General features: G+C 41.2%; 3 protein-coding genes across 3 annotated transcripts in view; 1 reads left to right on the forward strand and 2 right to left on the reverse strand.

The window, feature by feature from the left end:
- The window catches only part of Bili (FERM domain-containing protein 8 Bili), a 218,594-nt gene extending 217,424 nt beyond the window's left edge, over nt 1-1,170 (reverse strand). Inside the window, exon 1 of the mRNA XM_065222477.1 lies at nt 988-1,170. The gene's annotated coding sequence lies outside the window, so the exon portion shown is untranslated. The remainder of the gene's footprint in view (nt 1-987) is intronic.
- A 12,742-nt stretch (nt 1,171-13,912) lies between these two features.
- On the reverse strand, nt 13,913-17,423 carry Clbn (Nuclear export mediator factor NEMF homolog Clbn). The gene is made up of 4 exons (XM_065222461.1): nt 17,343-17,423; nt 17,170-17,242; nt 16,151-17,099; nt 13,913-16,085 (listed from the first exon to the last, which is right to left on the reverse strand). The coding sequence occupies exons 2-4, from the start codon at nt 17,226-17,228 to the stop codon at nt 14,013-14,015; spliced, it is 3,081 nt and encodes a 1,026-aa protein (XP_065078533.1). The 5' UTR covers nt 17,229-17,242; nt 17,343-17,423; the 3' UTR covers nt 13,913-14,012.
- Nucleotides 17,424-20,445: 3,022 nt separating this feature from the next.
- Nucleotides 20,446-20,872, forward strand: LOC135701617 (uncharacterized). The gene is made up of 2 exons (XM_065222456.1): nt 20,446-20,510; nt 20,590-20,872. Exons 1-2 carry the CDS (start codon nt 20,446-20,448, stop codon nt 20,870-20,872), a joined length of 348 nt encoding a protein of 115 aa, XP_065078528.1.
- Nucleotides 20,873-22,742: the final 1,870 nt, after the last annotated feature.

Below are 22,742 nucleotides of genomic sequence, written 5' to 3' on the forward strand. Positions count from 1 at the left end.
GCCTTTCCCCTATAATCAAGAGTAAGAAACTCGCAATGCCACCTTCATTAACAACCGACCAATCGACTGTCCGTGACAACCTCGAACAGAAGGGAACAGGATAACCAGCCAGCACGAACAAAAACATCCATTCCAGGACAGTAATCCTCAATCATCTGCTTGCGAACACTTTTGCGTTTCCCCAACGGACAGACACTCTGTTATTGAACGCACAACTACGTGAGCGTGTGTGTGTGTGTCATATTTGGTTGCTCGTGCGTACCAACACACTTCACTGCTGTCGGTCCCTCTTTTTCCCCATAAACAGGACCTTGTTTTCCCACCCAACCACCCATCCTTGATTCGCAAAACGGCTGGCTGACATTGCTGCTACGCACTCACACATTCAAGTCGCCTAGCCGTTCGTTGTGCTCCCGTGTGTGTATGAGTGGCTCTGTTCCCTGTTACGTATATTTATGTAGCAGTAAGATTTAACACCACTAAAACTGTGCTGGCGATCGATATTTTATGTATGAAAATTTTGACATTTTCTAGGGCACCATCATTTCGCCAATTAATTCCGAGTTTTCCTGTATCCCGTTTTCGGGGAACAATAAAAGTCCGATTTCACTTCTAGATCGACAGCGATTAGGCACGGTGCATCGCTATTGACGACCCAGGATTTCTTCCCCAATTTCTGCGAAAAGGGGGGGGGGGGCAATGTCTTCCTTGAATCTCGGCTCATTCACCAGCACCACCCACTTGAAATCCATTTGCTTCGATCAGGAAAAATCCTTCCCCATTTTGGCACTATCCGCACTTGAATTGCTTATCCACCTTTCTTCCTATTTGCAGCAAATACCGAAACTCCAATTGCCCCCATAGCCCTTAACGAGACGCATCCTTCCAGGAACGATGGGATCGCCCGAATTTCTTATACCCATTTCACGATAACTGTTTGTCTTAAGATGCCTTATCCCATTCCAGTGAAAAGATATAAATTCCTACCGATCGACGCAAACGGAGAAACCTTCACCCGACACGTCCTTAAATGGTCAAACAGTCTTCAAGTTCGTTTTCCTTCACAGTTCAAAAACAGTTTGACATCCGACGGCCCGTGCCAAAGGCAGCAAACACGACACACACGGCGTAGACGGCGACGGTTGCGGATGACGATGATGACGACAACGACAACGACGACGGCCAACTGAACACTGGTTTGCTCCTGGCCTCTGTGATAGGAAGTGTCGGTGGAAAATCCGACTCAGGATAATCGAAAAACGCACGCAGAGAGCGTGCGGTCCCTCTCATGATGACTCGAAGGATTTTCCTCCACAGGAATTTCCTACTCTGTTATGATTTTGCATAGGAGGGCAATGTGTGTGTGTGTGTTGGTATGGGAAATTAATTCTCTTCTCGTGATCATCTGTTGGGAGATTTTATCCAATTGGAGCGAGAGCAAATAACGGAGCGCTTGTGTTAGTAGTATCCTTATTGGTGGATGACGAGGTTGGTGTTGTTCTGTTATCAGTGGAAGTTGGGCTGGATGTGACGGGAAGCTCATAGGGTGGTTCGTTTAGAGGTTAGTTTCTCATCTTCTACTGTAGCCAGCACCGTACTCAGCAGGTGGTGAAGGTGGCGTTTGTCCTGAGGGGCGGAAAAATTGCTTGGATTTTATAAAACTACATTAGGATTTTTGTTCACTCATCGCCATGATTGAAATTAAATCTAGACAAACATTTCTGAAGGTCCTATCTGAAATTTGTAAGCAAATCGATTTTAAGACCATCTCTAAGTTTTACTCTGGTCTTAGAGTTACCTCTATGGTACCAGTGCTGAGTCAAAAAGATGAGCACGTTTCTTCGGGACCTTCTGGTCTTAGATTTACCTATATGGTATTAGCATAGAGGTAACTCTAAGACTAGAAGGTCCCGAAATAACGTGCTCAACTTTTTGGCTCAGCTCTGGTACTCTCTTCGGTCCCAAGCTAATCGATTCACCCCTCGAAACATAGGAAACCAATAACCCCTCATTGTATCTGTCAAACTTTCATAACGAATCAAAACAAACATTGCGTAGTACTAGAATTTCAACTAGAATGGGATACGCAGAGCTGGTAGCGAGTCACTTTTTAGTGACTTGGTAACTTTTTTCAAGTCAGTAACTAAAAAGTCTCTTTTTTTAAGGCCAAGTCACTAAAGTCACTTTTTCTTGTAATGAGTCACTATTTTAAACTTTTTTAAACGTGACTTTATTTCAAGATTGATCATTCTTCTGAATACGCCTACATTTTACTCTATTTTTTGAGCAATTCGATGTTGACGACCTTGTATAGAGTTTTTTACGTTTAATCGTTCTTCTCTATCTATAGGGTGTCCACTTATTTGGCTAAATAAAGTTCTCTGAGTTTTCCTGGTTTTTCCATAACTTTGGCGGATAATTTCCACGTTTATAATAAGAATACTATTTATGAAATGCTTTAAAAATATATTTTTAACGCAAACGCTTTTAAGACATGACAATCAGCTGTAAATAAACAGCTCTACTATCAAATCCATTAAATGTTGAAGTTGAACACTTTAAAGAGCCTGATTTTTTAAAGAGGTGACATCTTATCCATTTGGCAGATCTTCTTTTCGATTGGAATGACTTTTCCCATGACTTTGACAGACAATCGATTGTTCCAATTTTGACATGTCGTCTCTTTATAAATTCAGGCTCTTTAGAACACTTAATTCATTTTAGTATGTCTAAGATCACAACATTTTTAATGTCGTTACGTTTCGTACTAACAAAAATGTGGAATCTTCAATGAAGTTTTATTGATCTAAAAAATGTTAGATCTAGAGATTTTTAGGGAATTCCAGAGAAGGGGGAAGTCCCCTAAAATTTAGCCCAGACTATTGAATTTGTTTAAAAACCTATATGCGTGAGTTTAGACAAATTCAGAATAGTTCCATGTTGCGCTGATATAATATCATGAACCCATAAGATGTTCCGAAAGATTTAGTACAGAGACTTTCAGAAAATTTATGAAAACTTCAGAAATATTTTTGAATAACTTCACTTAAATCCAGAGAATTCCAGGGAAGTTTAAAGGTGTTTACGAGTTCCATTTATTTTAAAGCAGAATCGAGATCTTCATTAGAGTTGAGAGTTTTAGGGAAGCTCCGAGAACATCAAGACATATCAGAGAATTAAATGGCAGTTCAAAAAAATTCAAGCAAATTGCTGAAACCAGAATTTCCAGAAACTTCGGTTTGCTCAGAGAAAATTTCTGGAACGCAATAAAAATTATATGAACATCCGGAAAATGTGAGAGTATTTCAAGGGTGTTATATCATGGAAATTTCAAGAAATTAAAAAATGTGAGAATGTAGCTAAGTTGATAAGAGAACATCAACGAAGTTCCATCAATAAAAAAAAACGAGAACTTTTAGCAACCACCGATATTTTCAAGAAATTTCAGAGAACGTCTAAGAAATTTAGATATTTTTAGATTGTTTCATTATATTCAGTGAAGTTCCGAGTACTTCGAGGACGATCAGATAACATAAGAAAAATCACATTAACTTAAGGAAATTTGCAACGACTTACAAGGAGTTCCTTAGATTTATGGGATATTTCGAAAACTTTAGAAGCATCAGGGAATTATAAATATATATCAGAAAATTTACCGGAACATTTGATCAATTTAGAGAAATTAAAATAAGCATAGAAAACTTCTGGGATGCCTAGGCTTTTCAGGGAAAATTAGTGATTTAAAGCAAAGTTCCGTAAGCGTTTATAAACTTTATAAAACTTAAGAAAAATTGTAGAACTTCAACCAGTTAATGGTCGTTTAAGGAAATCAAGAAATATTTTGAGCAGTTTTAAAAACATCAGGAAACTCTAGACTATTGAAAAAGTTATGAATTTGTTTCGATAAATTTAACTTCAGACAAACCTTAGAACTTCAGTTCATTGAAGTATATGAATTATTTATCTGCGGAAGCTTAAAAAAGTTTCTGAAATTTCAGAATAACTTCGAAAACTTCAGAGAACTCAAAGAAGTACAGAGATCTTCAGAAACATTTCCAGAACTTCATAAAGGTCTGTGGAACTTAAGAAAATATCCGAGAACTTCAGGAACTTTTATGGACATTTCGGGAGCATCTCAAATTAGTTTAGTAAAGCTCCAAAAACAAATGGGAATTTCAGAGGAGTTCAGTTCCAGTAGTTTCACTAAATTAGCGGAAAATTTCAAGAAGTTACCAGATTTTCAGAGAACTTCAGAGATGTTTAGAAAATTGTTGAGTTTTTCACATAAGTCCAGAAGTTCACGCAAGCTTAAACATTTTTAGAATAGTTTAATAATATTCATAGTAGTACCACCGACGAACCGACGTGACAGCTCATACAAGCTACTTTCAAATTCGTGCCCAAGACGCCATATTTAAAATACGTTAAACACTGCCGACATCTACTCATCCGATCCCGTCATACCATGAGCAAGGACACGAACCCACGTATTATTTATATTTCCTTGGTTTGCGTCTCACCTTCTTTTAACAGAACTGATCGCCCGTTTGAAAGTTCGAATTGTGGACAAACGAAATGCTCCTGTGGCATGACGGTTCATCGGTGGTAGTACAATAAGCTTCATGAGAATTGCAAACACTTAAGAGAAGTTTCGAGAGCTTCGAGAAAGATATTGATATCTCGCTAATAAAGCTCTAAACAACAACAAAATTCAAGAAAAAACAGATATCTTCTGAGCAGAGATATTCCAGAGCAGGGAAATTACATAAATTTAAAAAAAAGTCTCGAGAAATTAAGTGAATTTTTAACACTTTAGAGAAGATTCATTATCGTTAGGAAAATTGTGGAAACCTTAGGAAGTCCGAAAAAGTTTAGAGAAGTTTAAAACAATGATGAGAAGAATTGCGAGCTAGCCGGTCGAACTCCGGACGAAGCTAGAACAGCACTACCGTTCATACTGGCGACAACGCTCTGATGAGACAACGAAACCCTACCCCAAGCTCCTCCCCTGATCCTATCCTTGGAAAATGTACCCTTCTAACCTCGAGTAAGCCGCGAGTAATCGGCCCAACTCCTACTAGACATAGAATTAAGTGAATTTTGTTACACACAGTGAACAATGAATTATCGGCTCCGTAAAGCTAACGCGATTGAGCCTTCCAAATAAACGAACTAGATAAAAAAAGAATTGCGAGCATCAGACTACTTTCTCAAACTACAAAAGAACTTCAAGGCAATTTAATTAACTTCAGGAATATTTTGGGAACTTTCAAGTAGTTCTGAAGACCTCAGAATAGTCCATTCCATATTCAACGCAGATTTCTCATGAACATTCGCTTGGAGTTTACTATCTTAGGCTTAGGCTTCACATGAAGATTAATCCAGAGTTCAATGTGTGAATGAAAATAACTAGGAATATTATTTTATTTATCACTTTAAAATGAATTTTATTTTAATTTTAGAAAGAAAATTATTAAATTTCCTGAATAATGATAAGATTCCCTGACACTTCCCTTCCAGGTATTTTCAGGAAAAGGGGTTTTCCAGATAGTAGAAGCTTGGAGGTTTTGAGGTTTAGTCATAAACTTTCTATTGAATCTTTCGCTTTAGTGGTTCCTATCTTACATATTTAGATGTTTATGAGAACCTCTAAAACATCAAATATTTACATATACGACTAATTTTCTACCCTTGGGTCACTTTTTAGTCACTTTTTTACAACTATAAGTCACTATTTGGTCACTTATTTCTTCAAAATGGTCACTAAAATCACTATTTTTGACAGCATTGATCGCTACCAGCCCTGGATACGTTAATCGTTTGCTTGGGACCAATAGGCTAGTCAAGTAGTGAGCCAATTTAAAATCGTTAGTTTCGTATTGATTGTTGGTATTAGTCTATGTATCCATCTACCGTTCTCCGCCGTGTTCCACTTCTGTTGTCACTTAGCCAATGACTCCACTCTCACAACTTTCCGTACTCTTCCGGCTTCTCTCCGCCTGTAGTACTCGCTGTTCTCCGCCAGGGTGATGCCGATAGGGATCATACCGGCGATGAGGCTTGCTTCCACTCACTTGTTATAACAACATGATTTTCTGAATTTTGAAATCATTAGATGTTATAATCATATTTTGTACTTGTTAGATACAAGAAGAGGTTGAAAGGCAAGTGTTTGACACATGAAACCTGTCAAATTCGCATTCAGATAGTCACAATCAGCGATTTTACGACTCGCGAGCGCTCACTCTGAGTGAACGCTCACGAATCATAAAATCGCTGATTGTAACACTCTGGTAGCGAAATTGACAGATTTTATGAGTCAAACACTTGCCTTTCATCCGCTTCTTGTATCTTACAAGTCCAAAATATCATTATAACATCGAATGATTTCAAAATTCAGAAAATCATTTATTACTAGCTAGTGAGTGGAAGCAACCCTGCCGGCGATAACGCATACAGCTTCCGACGAGATGGTTCTGTACGCACTCACGACTCGCATGGCCATGAGCCGGAACGTGCTGCTCAGTTTCCTTTGGTTCTGCTTCGTTTCCAGCGCTGGATCTCCATATCTCAGTATCGACGACGACACACTGGCCAAAAAACACCACTTGCTACTGCTACTGCTGGGACCAGCGTTGTTCGGCATGATTCTAGCTATCGCGTTGATGACCTTCACCGCCTTCTCGCAAGCATATTCGACGTGGCTATTAAAGTTTAGCCGGTCGTCGATCATCACTCCCAGGTATTTCAACACACGCTTCGAGGCAATGGCGTGCTCCCCGACGGTGATTTTTGCCAGCTGTACCGCTTTACAGTTACTAACCAATAGCACTTCCGTTTTGTGGTGGGCTATCTGTAGCAGTGTTGGGAAAATATCAAAAAATCAAAGCTCACCAACGTGCAAGATCACGCTTGATTTTCGTAGACAAAAATCAACAAGCAAACAACTGCGGTTGATTTTGCAATCTGTGATATCGCAGCTCGGAATATCAAGCTAACAAAACTCACCAGCTGCAAATCTCAACAAACTGTGGTGAGATTGAGTTTCATGATTTTTGCTTTACACCCGAATGCAACCGAAACTTCCATAACGGCTGGCAGCAGTCACTTCGTGTCTGCCATCGGTGAAAAGTAAAAAGAGATAGCAAACTTTACTTTCTCTTTCTAAGAAAACGATGTGAAACGGAATCATTTTTGTGTCGAGTCATTTCTCAGCTTGATTTTTGCACGCTGTGAATATTCTCGCAATATCAAAGGAGCTTGTAAAATCAATATCAAGCATGATATTTAGTTCCAATATCACGCGTGATATTGCGAGTGCATGAGAGCGGAAAAATATCAATTGATTTCTGATTCTGTAGCTTCGCTTTTTACATCCAATTACCAACCATGTCGATCGCCTCGGTTGACAACACTTCAACCTCTTCCATCGTCTCGCCTGTTACCGTCAAGACGACGTCGTCGTCCGCAAAGTCAACAATCTCAACTCCTTTGGGCAGCTTTAGCGTTAGCACGCCGTTGTACATCCCGTTCCAGAGCGTTGGAACTCCCGCTGTGATCCTAATCGATCTCTGTCCCATGTCAGTCTCGTAGACCAGAACCCGGTTCTGGAAATAACTCCTCAGGATCCTGCACAGTAGACTGATGCAAAATTTGACTTTTTCGCTCCACAGTGCTTAAATGGTTTCAAATCGGGTCGTGATTAGCCTCCAAAAGTTACAACTCATTTGGTTAGAAACAGACTTCGCACAAACCATTTGAAGTTTACATGTAAATTACTATGGGAAATCTCAACTTTTTGTTCATTGCCTTCTAGTCTTTTTCCATATTGAGCTGCGAAACAGCTCGATAGCTATTCTTAGCTACAACTTTGCTGAAGATCGTTTCTATGTAAAACGAGACAGGAAATAGTTATCAATTATTTAAGAGATTGGTAAACTTATGACATGATCAAGCAGCTGCTCTGTAGGCAACACTGTATTTTGCAATGTGACATAGTAGCCATGATTGTTGTGTCCTATTAAACGCCCCAGAAACACCAATGTTGCATGCTGAGCAGTTGATTGAGCATGATCGTAAGACATCAGTGCATTGAACCATTAATAACTTTCGATCCTTGCATTTAATCAAAAAGTGGTCTAGAGCAAATTTGTAGCTGGGAAAATTGTTGAAAGCTTTTGAAGCAGACCTATATGGTGAATTATTATATAGACATGAACAAAAATCCTGGTTTTACCATAGTAATTCCCATACAAACTTCAAATGGTTTGTGCCATCTCAGTTTCTCACCAAATGGGTTCAAATTTTGAGAGGTTAGTCAGGATCCGATTTGGAATCGTTCAAGTATTGTGGAGCGAAAATTTCAAATTGTGCATCACTCTACTGCACAGGTAATCATTCTATTCACTATCATTCTATGCAGCGCTTCGGCGGAGGCCTCCCAGCTGGTGCTGTTGAACGCATTCTTAACGTCGATCGTTATCACGGCGCAATATCGATCTCCTCTCCGCTTATGTTGGGATGCCTTCTCGGCTTTCTCGACCACTGTCCGAATTGCATCTACCGTCGATCTTCCCTTGCGGAACTGCCTCCATAGAGGTAACTCTAAGACTAGAAGGTCCCGAAATAACGTGCTCAACTTTTTGGCTCAGCTCTGGTACTCTCTTCGGTCCCAAGCTAATCGATTCACCCCTCGAAACATAGGAAAAACCAATAACCCCTCATTTTATCTGTCAAACTTTCATAGCGAATCATAACAAACATTGCGTAGTACTAGAATTTCGACTAGAATAGGGTACGTTAATTGTTTGCTTGGGACCAATAGGCTACTTAAGTGGTGAGCCAATTTAAAATCGTTAGTTTCGTATTGATTGTTGCTGCCTCTCCGACAGTCCGTGCTCACTCTCCGTGCATTTCGTCAGCCTGTTTAGGATGATCCTCTCCAAGAATTTTCCGAGTGTATCCAGTAGGCATATAGGCCTGTACAATGCTGGATCCCCGGCGGTTTTCCTGGTTTCGGCAGCAGCTCTAGCTTCTGTATCTTCCACCTGTCAGGGAAGTGACCCTCGTCCAGGCGTTCCCGGACATGTTCAGGATGGTGCTGCAGAAATGCCTGGACGAGGCCACTTTCAACGCTACGTTGGAGATTCCATCCGGACCGGGAGCTTTCTTCCTAAGTAACCAAAAGTTCTGATAAAAGGCTATTTGTGGCTTAAGCAGCTTGTTTGGTGGTGGTCTATAGAATTCTAAGCAGCCTCATTTTTAAGTCGTTATAAGAACTTGAAAGTACCGGTATCATAATTGAAGAGCATTCTAAGCAGCTTCTGGCGGAACTTGAACGGAACTTTTAGAAAATAAATTAAAAAAGGTTTTTGTCCTCTACACCAATTCTATATTTTAGTTCGCACTTTTATGAAAATTATTTCTAAAGGCAGGTATGAATGTGTATTGATTTATCAGCATTAGTATTAGAGAATTGGAGTTATTTGAAGAAATACCCAGTCCTTCTGCGTGAGAGCCCCAGCACGAACCGCAACGTCATTTGAAATATATTAAAGTGAGCTGTTGTCCCGCCTACTGTTTGAGTTTTCAGTGCCAGCTGTCTGACTTGAATACGAAGCACAACACCTTGTTGAATTTTAAATTGGTGTTTGCCTGCTTGGTATTCCAACACATTTGTGGCGCAGTGGTTAGCGTTCGTAGATCGCATGCCGAATACACGGGTTCGCTTTAGCTTTTTTTTATATTTGTATAGAATATTGATGCACTGCATAAATATAAGAATTATGATTTATTCGAGCCACTGATCATTTCATATTTACGTACATTAAATTTTGTTACTAATAAAGACTTGTGCGGATTGTTTGATGTGGCTTGAAAGTTCTGTCGGAACTTTATTTGAACCTTATGGAACTTGAAAGTTCTGTCGGAACTTTATTTGAACTTTATGGAACTTTATTTGAACTTTACGGAACTTGAAAGTGATTTTAATCGTTGAATGTGGAACTTTTGGTTACTTGGGTTCACCTTCAATCCTTTCGCCACTGCTACGAGTTCCTCGTTGGTGACTTCGATGTTATCTCCCTCTCCTTCTCCGTACGGTGTAGGTGGTCAGGTCGGTGGGTCGTGCTTCGGGAAAAGTCTTTCAGCTTCTCGAGCAGCAGGCATCGTTGGACCTCTGATCTTCGCCATCACGACTCGGTATGCGTCGCGCCGTCTGTTATTTGGCTCCAGTTTCCTCGGCATGGTCGTGTCACATGCTCTCACTAACGTTTCTGTCAGCTCGTCCGCGCGGGACGCCAGTCCACACGGAGTGCCTCAACGAAAAGATCCTTGTCGAAAGCCTTCGTCTTCCACTTCCGGTCACAAGTTCTCGTCCTCCGTACTACCACAGTAATCCGTTGGCCGATGTCATATCGTATCGCCTGATGGTCCCTATGGGTATATCCTTCGCACACTCTCCAATCCACGACGCACTGCAGAAAGTAACGTAGATAATGGATTCCCGGCCATCTTTGCGAACAGTGGTGCTGGTGCCTTTATTGGCCAGCATAACTTCCAGTTTTGCCAGAGCTTCCAGCAGATTGTACCCTCCCGTCGTATGATTGTTACCGTCCTCTTTTTTGCAGAGCATACACCTCGATTGCTTCGTGCAGTCTCTTGCAATATGGCATTTCTCTCCGCATTTCCTGTACAGATCAGATCTGTCAGGGCCATTGCAGTTCCTCGTCTGGTGACCGAATCCCATGCACTTGAAGCATCGCTCCAGTTGCTTGGTAACCCGAGCAGTGGCTTTCAGCGAGCACACTGACCAGCCAACCTTGACCTTGCCCGTCTCCAACAGCTTATTCGCTGCAACTGTCGAAAGCCGTATCACCAACCGGTGGAAACTAACGATTTTAAATTGGTTCACTACTTGAATAGCCTATTGGTCCCAAGCAAACGATTAACGTACCCTATTCTAGTTGAAATTCTATTACTACATTATGTTTGTTTTGATTCGCTATGAAAATTTGACAGATAACATCAGGGGTGTGTGGATTCATGCAGAACATGCAGGGGTGAGTGAAATAGCTTGGGACTGCTTGGGACCGTTGTTCTGGTACTGAGTGAGCCAAAAAAAAATAATGATTTTCTTCGGGACCCAGTGGTCTTAGAGTTACCTCTATGCTAATACCCCGTACATACTATGGCTTATATCATGTAATATAGGCTGTCTTGCAATGAGTACTCATACATCTAGTTTTCACTGGAAATCCTATGTATGAGTGCTCATTGCAAGACAGCCTATATAACATGATTTAAGCCATAGTCTGTACGGGGTATAAGCAACAATCAATACGAGACTAACGATTTTAAATTGGCGGTATAAGCAACAATCAACTTGCTCAACTTTTTGGCTCAGCTCTGGTACTATCTTCGGTCCCTAGCTAATCGATTCACCCCTTGAAACATCGGAAAATCCACTAACCCCTCATTTTATCTGTCAAACTTTCATAGCAAATCAAAACAAACATAGTGTAGTACTGGAATTTATACTAGAAGGGGGTACGTTAGTCGGTTTGCTTGGGACCAATAGGCTTGTCAAGTAGTGAGCCAATTTAAAAACGTTAGTTTCCACCTGTTGGTAGAACTGCAGAAGCGAAGCAAACCATTTCCGAAGTATGACTGATCTGCAGGGGGGGGATATTTGATGGTTTTCATTGGTAGTACATTGCGGAAGGTACCACAGCTACACAGCAAAAAAAGTTGTTGAATATTACATCGAAACTGCTGCAACCAGGTCAATCCATCGGTTGTGTAATATCACATTGTACGATGTACATCGATTTTGCGAACAAAATTACATCCATTGACGTAATATTGTATCTGCTTTTTGCTATTACATCATTATTTCATACATCAGCTTGAATTACGTTGATCGATATTACATTTTTTTTTGCTGTGTACATAATGATCGTGAACTTGGTAAGCTTAAACATGTGGTAGGAGAAATCATAATCAGTGACACGATAGGTGATTTCTTCGGGGTCACGTACTTCTCAGTCGATCAGATGAACTGGTATTTTCTACGCTGCGATTGAACTTTCACCCGTTCGATTTCTGGTTTTGATTTCGTCGGGGAGCATTTAACAGACAGCTGTAGAAAATTTCGTTCACCATCAATCAAGTTACACCTTCCTTTCTACACAGGTTTCTATTGGATGGATCGAATTTGCCGTATAGGTTGAATGGCTTCCAGTTCCTCTTCCACTGCCCATAATAATCCATCAAAGATATTGAAAATGCTATTGGAGGCGAACCAGCCCAAGGCTGAAAGCCTCCTTAATAAAGCTAAATAATAATAATAATATTGAAAATGAAAACAAAATCACAAAAGTCATTATAACTTCAGGGTTGCCAAATTCATGAGATATTGACACTTTGATTGGCCTACTTCGGCACGTTAGGCACAGCTTTCGGCACAGCTAAATCTCGTGGCGCAGATTACTAAATCAAGCAGCTTCGAGGTTTATTTTTATTTTTATTGATTTTTATGAATGTCTGCTTCTCTTAATGATCTGGCCTAGGAGAAACAATGTCGAGAAATAAGGGGTTGTTCATAAACTACGTAGACAGCTTGGGGGGGGCAATCATTCACGGCCCATACAAATTTAATTTTTTTATGAACAATTGTCTACGCAGGGGGAGGGGGGTCAAGAATCCCAAAAAACTGTCTACGTAGTTAATGAACAGACCCTAATATTGTATCGATATTAAATTGATAGCATAGTTAGACGGCTTTTGGCTCTACAATTTGGCCAATAGTTCAGGGATTTGTCTTTAACCTTAGATAACTTCTTAAAACTTCAAGGGCTTCTAAGAAGATCAGGGAACATCGTAGAAATTAACGAAACTTAGTAGAAATGCTGGAATCTCAAAGAGCAAAGACATTCGGGGTAGTGTCATAGAATCATATCATATGATATACTAATCTTATAAGAGACAGCAACAACAATCCAGATATCCAGAGAACCGTTTTCTGGCCACCCTGCATCAGAATCGATATGGTGATTACACATTTCCTGTATGCTATGATGGTATGCAATTTAGAACAAATCGCGGATCTCTAGGTCTGCTTTCAAGAATTGACCATTTTCCCGGTGATTCTATAGGCACAGACTGTGCTATAGCACCATTATCCCATAGACCGAATATCTATAGGACCGTTTTCTGACCTCCTGGTAGGAGAATCGACATGGTGATGGAATATTTCCTTTTTGCTCATAATTGTATTCAATTTAGAAAAAAATCGTGAATCTCTAGGTCTACTTTCAGAAATTGACCATTTTGCCGGTGAATCCGGATTTCCGCAGAGCCACCTTCCAAGGATTTTCACGTTCCAAATGGCCAACCACAAGTATAATTGATTCTCTGTCTGTTTCGTTCGGAAGTAGATAGTCATACCTTTCAAATAGTGGCTCAATTTTAAAATTTAGTAACCAAATTGCCGAGAACCAATCTTCCGAATTTATCCGTTCCGGCTGGCCAACCACAGCTCCAATCGGGTTTCTACATGTCCTAAATGAAAGTAGATAGCCACACATTTCCATAATGGTAGCATAATCATAACGATTGATCATCGCATTGCCGAGAACTAGATATGTCAACATGCATCGACACGCTGTTCGCAGCCTTGGGGTTTTTATCAGTTAGGCATTTGATTAACAAAAATCTCTTTCCGACAAACTTCAGATGAGTAGATGCTTATATTTTGATGTATTCAGCAAACTATCTTTATTAGGACTTATTTACAAATATCCCTCGAGAAACCCGTTACCCACTGCGATCTATCCAGCAAAACATTCTTAGTTCATCAAATCAGCTATTCAGTAATATGATTTCGAAGCTCTCAAACTTAAAAACGAGAACCAAAAAAATCATCTTAATCGATTTACTCTACGCACTAACAAACCAGTGGAAACAGCAAGGGCAGGAAAACCACATTACTTAGTAAGACACAAACCGCACCTTCACTTCTTAATCTTCTGCATTTGCGGAGCGGACAGTTTAACCTTTCCTGGAATATTACGAGCCAGCGTCTCATCCTTGACGGACTTTAGCAAATCTTTCTCCCGATTTGTGCACTGCTTGTCCTTGAGGAAAATCTGCAAAGCCGTCTTGCTGGCCTTGCCTCGCTTCCCGGTTCCCGGGGTCAGCTTGACCTTGAATTTGTAATTGTGCAGCGATTGGTAGGGCGCAATGACCGGAATGGCAAACAGCAGCTCGTCTTCCTCCATCGGTTGACCCGTCAGGGATTCCAACATGTCCACATCTGCAGCCGCTGGCGTATCGTCGCCTAGTTCTTCGAACTCTCCCGGCTTCAAGCGAGGCTGCGGTTTCTTGCCGGGGTTCTTCTTCGGATCGCTGCCGCCTGCTTCCTCTTCCTTTTGATTTTGATTAATCTTATTGCCTGCCGATTTCAGAATTTCCATCATCATTTTGCGTTCCTCCTCGTCTTGATCCTTGTACTTCTCCTTGATCTTTCGCATTTTGGCCTTTTGACCGCGCTTGAGGTGACCTTGTCTCTGCGGTTCTTCCTTCTGGTTTCTGGAAGCTACTTCCTGCGCCTCCCGAGCACGCTCCTTATCCTTGGCCTTTTGCTTGCTCTTTTGAATCTGTTTCATCCGGGGTGGAGCAGGCGTGATGATGAAAGGTTGGTTGTCACCGAAAGAGATAACATTTTCCGCTTCCGGTTTCGAGGTGACCCGTTGAAGGACCGGGACCGGGGCTGGCTGAACGGATACCTTTCCGGTGTCGTGTTCGACTTTGACGTGCGTATCCGGGAACTTTGGCCCATCGCTTTCGTCGCTTTCCGAATCCGATTCGGCCGATTGTTCTTCCTCCTTTAGCGTGATGGATTCAACTTGTGCTTGAATTTCTTCGGTTGCTCCCGGGTTTTCTGGCTCTCCTTTCTCATCGTGATCGGAGTCTTCTTCTTCTTCAAGTTGGATTTCCTGATCAGGGACTTCGGAAATCTCGGAACGATCATCCTTGCTTATGACCGATGCTTCATCGAAGGTTCGCACTTTTCTCTCACCTTTGTGTCGTTCAACGGAACTTTCCTCCAGTTTGAACATGAAACTCAGACCGAGAATCAAGTGGCAAGGCGGTAAGAAGTTCTTCTTTCCTCGGATCATGAAGCTACCGGTAGTCAAGTACTCTCCAGTGGGTGCAGTTTTGCTGACCTGCTCGCTCTTTACCCAGTAAGCACTGGTAACGACCTTCGCATCCCACGCAACGCTGTACGAAATAGCCATAGTTCCGGCCTCGAGGAGCGTCTTGGGAGGAATATCTCCTCCGGAAGGATTTTTGATTATAACACTTGAGGCACCCTGAATCTCCGCGTGAACGTAGATGTCCATTGGTCGCATGTAACGTTTCACAATCAACTCGTTCTGCTGCTGGTCTCGACCACCAATGACTAGATAGTTTTCCGAGCTGATGAACCAGTAGAACTTTTCAAACCAATAGACCTTGCGAGCCTTGGAGATCGTTGTTTGCGTTCGGACGTCCTTTAACGTTTGCATCGTCTTCTTTTCGGCATTCTTCAAAGCTTTCGACGACGACTCAATGGTTTTCTGCTCCTTGCGAGCGGCATATCGGCGCTGATCGTAGAACCGACGGGCATTGGCAAAAGCCGTCAAAGCCAGGTCAACATCAACCACCATGGGTTCAAGCTTTTCCTCGCCATCTTCACGATCTTCGTCATCCTCAAACTCTTCATCGAATGCACCATACGGATCTTTTAACATTACAGAAATGTGATTGATTTCCAGCTTGAGTTGTTTAATGCAAGAAGCAACCGGATCGTTGTTAGCCTGTGCTGCTTTGACCAGATCCTGAATATCCGACCATGACATTTGCGCCGCCAGGGCACTTTGAACAGCCAGAATGGCACTGTCCACCAGATTTTGATTTCTTGTAATCAACTCAGCCTTCTTTCGATCTTCCAGTTGCGCTTTAGTCAAATCATCTAATCTTTTCGCATGATCCGTTCGGACGTTGGACAGCTTCTTCAACGCTTCCCTCTCCTGGGCGAAAGACTACAAGAAAAAGTGAGATCAATTATCCATTAATTCTTAATTGCACCTTCACAATAGACTCCTACCTTCAAATCAATCTTCTGACCCTCCAATGTAGAATAGAACTCATCAACCGACACCGCAAAACTATCAAATTCCTTCACCGGTTCCCCCTTGTACTGATTGTACAGGAACGGATGGTACTCCAAGTTTGTATAATAAAATTCTTCCTGCTCCTTATCCTTAGACGGCTTCAAGTCCTTCTTTTGAATGATGTATCCCTTCGACGGTTCCTGCATGGCCTTCCTCAGCATCGTTTCTGCATCGTTAATCGCACACATCAACGCCGTCATATCCTCTTCCATGTTGAAAACCTTCGAAAACTCCTTCGCAATCGCCTTCTGCTTCTTCTTAACCTTTTTAGGCATCTCTGCCGCTGCGTCCACCGGCAATTCGCCACCAATTCGACATCCAAACAGCCCGTACTTGTGCAGAACATGGTCAATCACTGAGGCACCGTATTCCAGAATCGGATTCAAAGCCGTCCTCAACGTATCCCCAGGATGAGCCTTTGTTATTGCTTCCTTGACCTTCTCCATTGCTGGAGGGCCCTTATCTTCCTTGGCCCGATCCGTCGGATACTTCTCCCGCACAGCAAACCTCACCTCTTCCCCCTCCACATGGGGACGCAAAATGTTCAAAATCTTCAAATCGCAATCCGTTAGCAGAATGTTTCCCCTATCGTACAGCTCCAGGATGACGTGGTAAGCGGCTTCACCCACTCCAAACTGGAAATCCACGATTCGATCCACTCCCAGCTGCTTCATACTCTCCAGCCGTTTGTTCTTCAAGTGCTTCCTCAACTTCATCGTAAACCCGGACGGAGCGACATTCTTGGGCCACTCGAAGGCGGTCGTGTGGAACCGATTACCCGATTCCAACAGCAGGACCACTTTCTCCTCGTTCCGCGCTAACCGGATCAGGTAGGTTTTGTTGTCGATGTCGTAGATTTGGTTCACGCGCATTCCGACGAGCCTGTTTGGATGAGACGAGTCGAGCTAGGAACCATCTTTTGAATGATTGATGGATGAAAAAAAAAACTTACTTTTGCAGCTCCGTCACCGAACAGACCACATCGTAGGTGTTGAATCTGGTTTTCGTCATGTTGTTTTACAGATCTGAAAATGGTGAAAATTTCATGAGTTAATGGTCCGTTCCTACGTACCGATGAAGCCGAGTAGATGTGCTAGAATAGTTCGACGAATAATTGCTACTTACTGGGGATTTTACGGTAAAATATTGAAGAAAATTTCATTTGCGATTTCCTTCTGTTGCGAAAATCTCCCTTTTTGATGACACGCTGACTGTTTTCAAAGCGGGGGGTTCCTCGATGGTCAATCTGTCAAAGAGTAAGTTCAAGGTAAACCAGCCATTAAGGCTCTGAACCATTTGGTGGATTATTTTAACTTTTGGTTAAAATTTGACAGATGGAAAGTTATCGATTAACCCTGCTATCCGAGCATGGTTATTTCTGACAGACAAGAAGTTAAATTTTGACAACTGTGGCTCAAAAACCGGTCGATCGACAGCACGGGGATTTTCGAACATAGAAAATAACTTTCGAAATGTCACTTTTAACCACGAGTTAAATTTAACTCGGCAAATGGTTCACACCCCAAGGTGTTTCAAATTAGTTGTGCATTTTGGTCCACCTGAGTGGCATAAAAGAATTCTCGCGTCACTTTTCAAATAGACCAATGTAACAAATGTAAACAAATCGAGTTAAGCGATACAAACTATTGCTCTTCTTTCATTGTATGTGATACAAAAACATCCATCCAAATTTACTTTCATTTATTTAAGATAATCATTGATCAAAAATTGTCCAATGTACAGTTTGAAATGATGGGTACATGATTGTTACTTCGGTCATTCGGACTGCCTAACATGATTGGTGCTCATTTTCCAAAGGCGGGGCTAATCTAAAGTTAGGTACTATACTCTGAAATCTGTAAAAGGGAATCTAGTATCATGTAGACAAAACGTCCAATGTTTCAATCATTGATTATGTCATTGAGAAAAATCGTCCAATGTAACATGTCCGATGTACAACGCGACTTGTCAAAACGTCCTATGTGATTTTTTCTATGTTGTAGCATGAAATTCAAAGTAAAATTGTGATTTTACCGTTTCTTCTGAATTTTCAACGTTATTATATGCTGACTACATTAAAAATAGTAATGCAAAATGTATTGTTTTTAAACAGTTAAAATAATAATCTGTCGAACTTCAACTTCGATTTTCTCAAAATGGTGGATATGTTACATTGGTCTATTTGAAAAGTGACGCAAGAATTCCCGCATAAACGCGAACCATCGCATGACCTTACCGATAATGGTTATAAATTGTTTATAATCCCTGCTAAACTTCAACTGAAATGGTTATGGAACCTTACATGAACGTTTGTGTGATAAAGTTTTAACCTTATGTGTTATGGTTTTTTGGAAGCGGACCTTACAAATAATGGGTTGTTAAGAACCATTACCATTCCAAATTCTTGTTTTCTCCATACATTTTCGGAAAGAGAACTATATTAGAACGTTTTTACTTATGGTTTGAGAACATTAATGGTTATGGTTATGGTAGTCAGTAAGGTCCATTAATGGTTTTGTATTATCACTCAACTTTACGTGAAATATATCGTGAATTGGTAATCAGTAATTTACAGGCAACCAATTCGCGATATATTCCACATAAAGTTGATCGATGTTACAAAACCATTCATGGACCTTACTGGTTACCATAACCATTACCATTAATGTTCTTAAACCATAAGTTAAAAGGTTTTAGTAAAGTTTTCTTTCCGAAAATGTATGGAGAAAACAAGAATTTGGAATGGTAATGGTTCTTAACAACCCATTATTTGTAAGGTCCACTTCAAAAAAACTATAATCCTTAAGGTTAAAACTTTATCATTAAACGTTCATGTAAAGTTCCATTACCATTTCAGTTGAAGTTTAGCAGGGATTATAAACAATTTATAACCATTATCGGTAAGGTCAGTTTATGGTTCGCGCTTATGCGGGTTTAGCTCGTTTTGAGATTTTCTTATGGGAGCGAGCTGTAAACGAATAGATTTAGTGTCAACGATCAAAAATTTAAATCTTGATTTAAAAATCGAGATGAATGTTTACGGGATCGTTAAAAATATCGTTGTGCTCAAAAACGAAGCTCTATCAGATGATGTATAAAAATTGGTATTTTTTTCGAAGCTAAGCAACCCAATTCAGCTCGATTTGAGATTTTCTCAGCGATCAAGATTCCGACAGCAAACATAAGCACACTGAAACTTATTAGAGTAAACAGATAAATAATTCTGACTCTTCCAAGATTATCGATGAATAGTGGATGAAATCTATTGATATTGGCTGGTGCGTGTTATTTTCATTATGAATCGAATTCTAATCTAATCTAATCTAATCTCACACCAACACAGCCAGTTCATGAAAGCATCCTGGAAAATGATAGCTACACGCTAACTTGAAAGTACCCATTAATGGTTGAAAAAGACCCATTTTGAAGAAAAGTGGCTTAACTCATTAATGATTAAACAATTTTACCCATTAATGAGTATCTGTTACCCATTAATGAGTAATTGTTAATCATTAATGGGTAACAGATACTCATTAATGGGTAAAATTGTTCAATCATTAATGAGTAAAGCCACTTTTCTTCAAAATGGGTATTTTTTACTCATTAATGGGTACTTTCAAGTAAGCGTGTATACCTCTATCCTTTTTCTTGTCTATTTGGTATATTTTGTACATCAGAGATGCGCAAAATATATCAAAACGGCCAGGCCTACTGTGCAGCATTTAAGGGGCAAGATGATTCAGAAACATCGGGCCTGTTAAAATCAAAGATTAAAACACGTTGCGTCAGAATCAAGGGGTGGTCACTCTACACACTTACTTTGCGCCAACATTTTTCTCAGTGTACCTCAGTGTGCCGCAGCTGTATCAGCAGTGCCATGAAGTAGAAGAAGTAATTGCACTGACTTTTGTTTGCCTGTGAATAATGCCTTGTTTGGCAACCCGGTATTTTAACAGCTCTTGTTTTTGTTTTGATTTTCAATGTTTTCAAAAACATCCATCTTCGGCGGAAGGCCGACCCCGCACAACGAACGTCAATCATTAGTCAACCAGTCCTTCTGGGAGCCAGCGGACGATTTGCACCGAATTTGTCACCGCCCAAGTATCATCCGTCGGAGAACTGGAAACCAACACCGGCCGGAACACACGTCGGACTGATGAAGGACGCACCGCTGACCCGAAACGGACCAGTCAACTTCATTCAACCCGCACAGCAATAGGGCGCAGTGATGATGGTCTACGGACTCAATAACAACACAGCTAACACCGATAAGCAGTTCAATCTGTCCTTCCTGTATGGACATGTTGTCAGAATAAAGTTTCTGAAGACCAAAGAGGGTGCCGCCATGGTCAAGATGGGAACGCCATCGCAGTCGAACCAGTCGAACGTACACCCTGCCGCACAATTCGATCAGCTTCAAGGTCTACAACGCCTCCAAGAACAATCACTTCCCAGGCCAGCAAAAATCGCATTCTCCACTTCTTCAATACCCCATCCGTATGCCGTCCAAGGATCTGCTGCTGATTGCATTCACCATCAAGGACTGCCACCCGTCGCAAGTGCGAATGTTCCCGCTGATATCGGAAATTTCCTCCTCCGGATTGGTGGAGTTCCCGAGCGCAGCCCTGGCGGTGAACGCCATCATGAAGTGCTGATGGTGTAGTAGCGGTGGCGATGGATGTATTCGAGCAGTTCGAATGGTCGGATGGTTTAGTTTTTGTTTGGTTGACTTTCCGATTAAAACTCAAGCACCGCTTGTCGTGACCGGCCCGAGATTTCCAGCGTCGGCCACGGCTACACGAATTAGCGATTCAGCTCCTACGGCTGAGGCTGCTTCCTATGCTGCTTCTACTTTAGTTGCTGCTACTGTTCCTTCTGCTGGTCCGTCTCCTCTAAAATTCATTAAAAAAAATGACGGACCAGCAGCAGATTTGGAAGCAGCCGCAGCCGTGAGAGCTGCATCGCTAGTTCGTTTAGCCATGGCCGGAAACCTCGGTCAGGTCATGATACCGCTGTCATCTGTTCTTCGTCTGGGAGGAAATGTGGATGCGACTGCCGTCACGGGTGTAACGATTTTGAGAATCCATGGCGAGACTTGGTGGAGATTCACGGTTGTTTTGAAAATAATTTGATTATATTATGGCAACATCAATAACACATTTTGACACATGCACACTGAAGCGCAGAAAAAGTTCAGTGTTGCCAGTAACTTTAAATATCATAAAAATTGTAACCATGGTGCCAAACAGCGACAAGAACGACGCCCGGGGGTGCCCAAGTTTGATTTTGGCACACTGTGTAGAGTGACCAACCCCTTGGTCAGAATCCAATAAATTGATAAAACGTGGACATCTCGTACCGTACGTTCCACTGCATTGTTATTTATAATGATTGGTCGTTGGGAGCATCTTTTATTTTAGAAAACTTAAGATATGCTCAATTTTCCTCGAGTGGTTGGGACATGAGCACTAACTCTTTTCCTAGTCCATATGGCTTATGGCTATAGCGCCATTACTCGCTGTCTGAAAAGAGAAAAAATGAATAAAAGGCCGTAGGAGAAAGGAAATGGAAGAGGAAACCCTACACGGAGATGAAAAACAACCCAAAATTAAGTACTTTTCCCTCAATTCCGGGGTTCAGCCCAATAACCCAAATTTGAGTAAATCGCATATAGTAGTTTCCATTTAACACCAGCAAAAAAAATTATCTACTCTTAAGTATTTTCTACCCAAAATTAAGTTTAATTCACGCAAATTTGAGAATATGCAATTTACTCAAAAGTAGCTTATTGGGCTGAACTATATCGTTGGGTCGAATCTCTCGTTCCTTTTTTGACAACAATAACGAGTGCAAGTGAGAGGCTGAAGTCAATATTAAGTAAAAAGAACTCAAATTTTGGGTAGTATTTTTTCTCCGTGTAGTTCTATCTTACCTTGCAAAAAAGTGGGTCTCTAATCAATCTGCAGGAAAAGTTCGCTAAAACTCACAATGTCCATGGCTGTCACGGTGAAGTGATTGCCATGTAAATCAAGTGGGAATCACTTCATCGGTAATAAGGGCCAATGACTCGTGAACTTTTCCTTTTGTGTGCTTCATAAAACCTCGCAAAATTTTCCAACGAACAGGTGAGAACTAGACTTCAGTAGAGAGTAATAGAATGAAAATATATTAAAAAATATAAGAACACATAAATGAAAATAAAGGGAAGATCCCAGCCAGTTTCATAATTTTGTACTCTTACTGTTCTGCTGCACTACTGTTGAACCAAAGGCACTTCCAAGATTTTCCGGGTTATTTCCAAACTGGTTCAAAAATTCTTCAGGCAAACCATAAGCACATGAACTTTCAAGTACAAAACATCAAACGTCTAGAACCAGAAAAAAAGGGCTAGGACGACTCTCTTGCCGAATGAATCAATTGGCAAATCTATGTTGGAACTTGACCATATCCACTCGTTCCCAACCTTTGACAATAGCGTGCTCGACATTTTGATTTCTCATCAAAATACAGCACGAAAGCGGCTCT

Source organism: Ochlerotatus camptorhynchus, unplaced genomic scaffold, assembly GCF_037179485.1.
Source record: "Ochlerotatus camptorhynchus isolate MF236.1 unplaced genomic scaffold, CSIRO-AGI_Acam_v1.1 ptg000170l, whole genome shotgun sequence".
NCBI lineage: Eukaryota > Metazoa > Arthropoda > Insecta > Diptera > Culicidae > Ochlerotatus > Ochlerotatus camptorhynchus.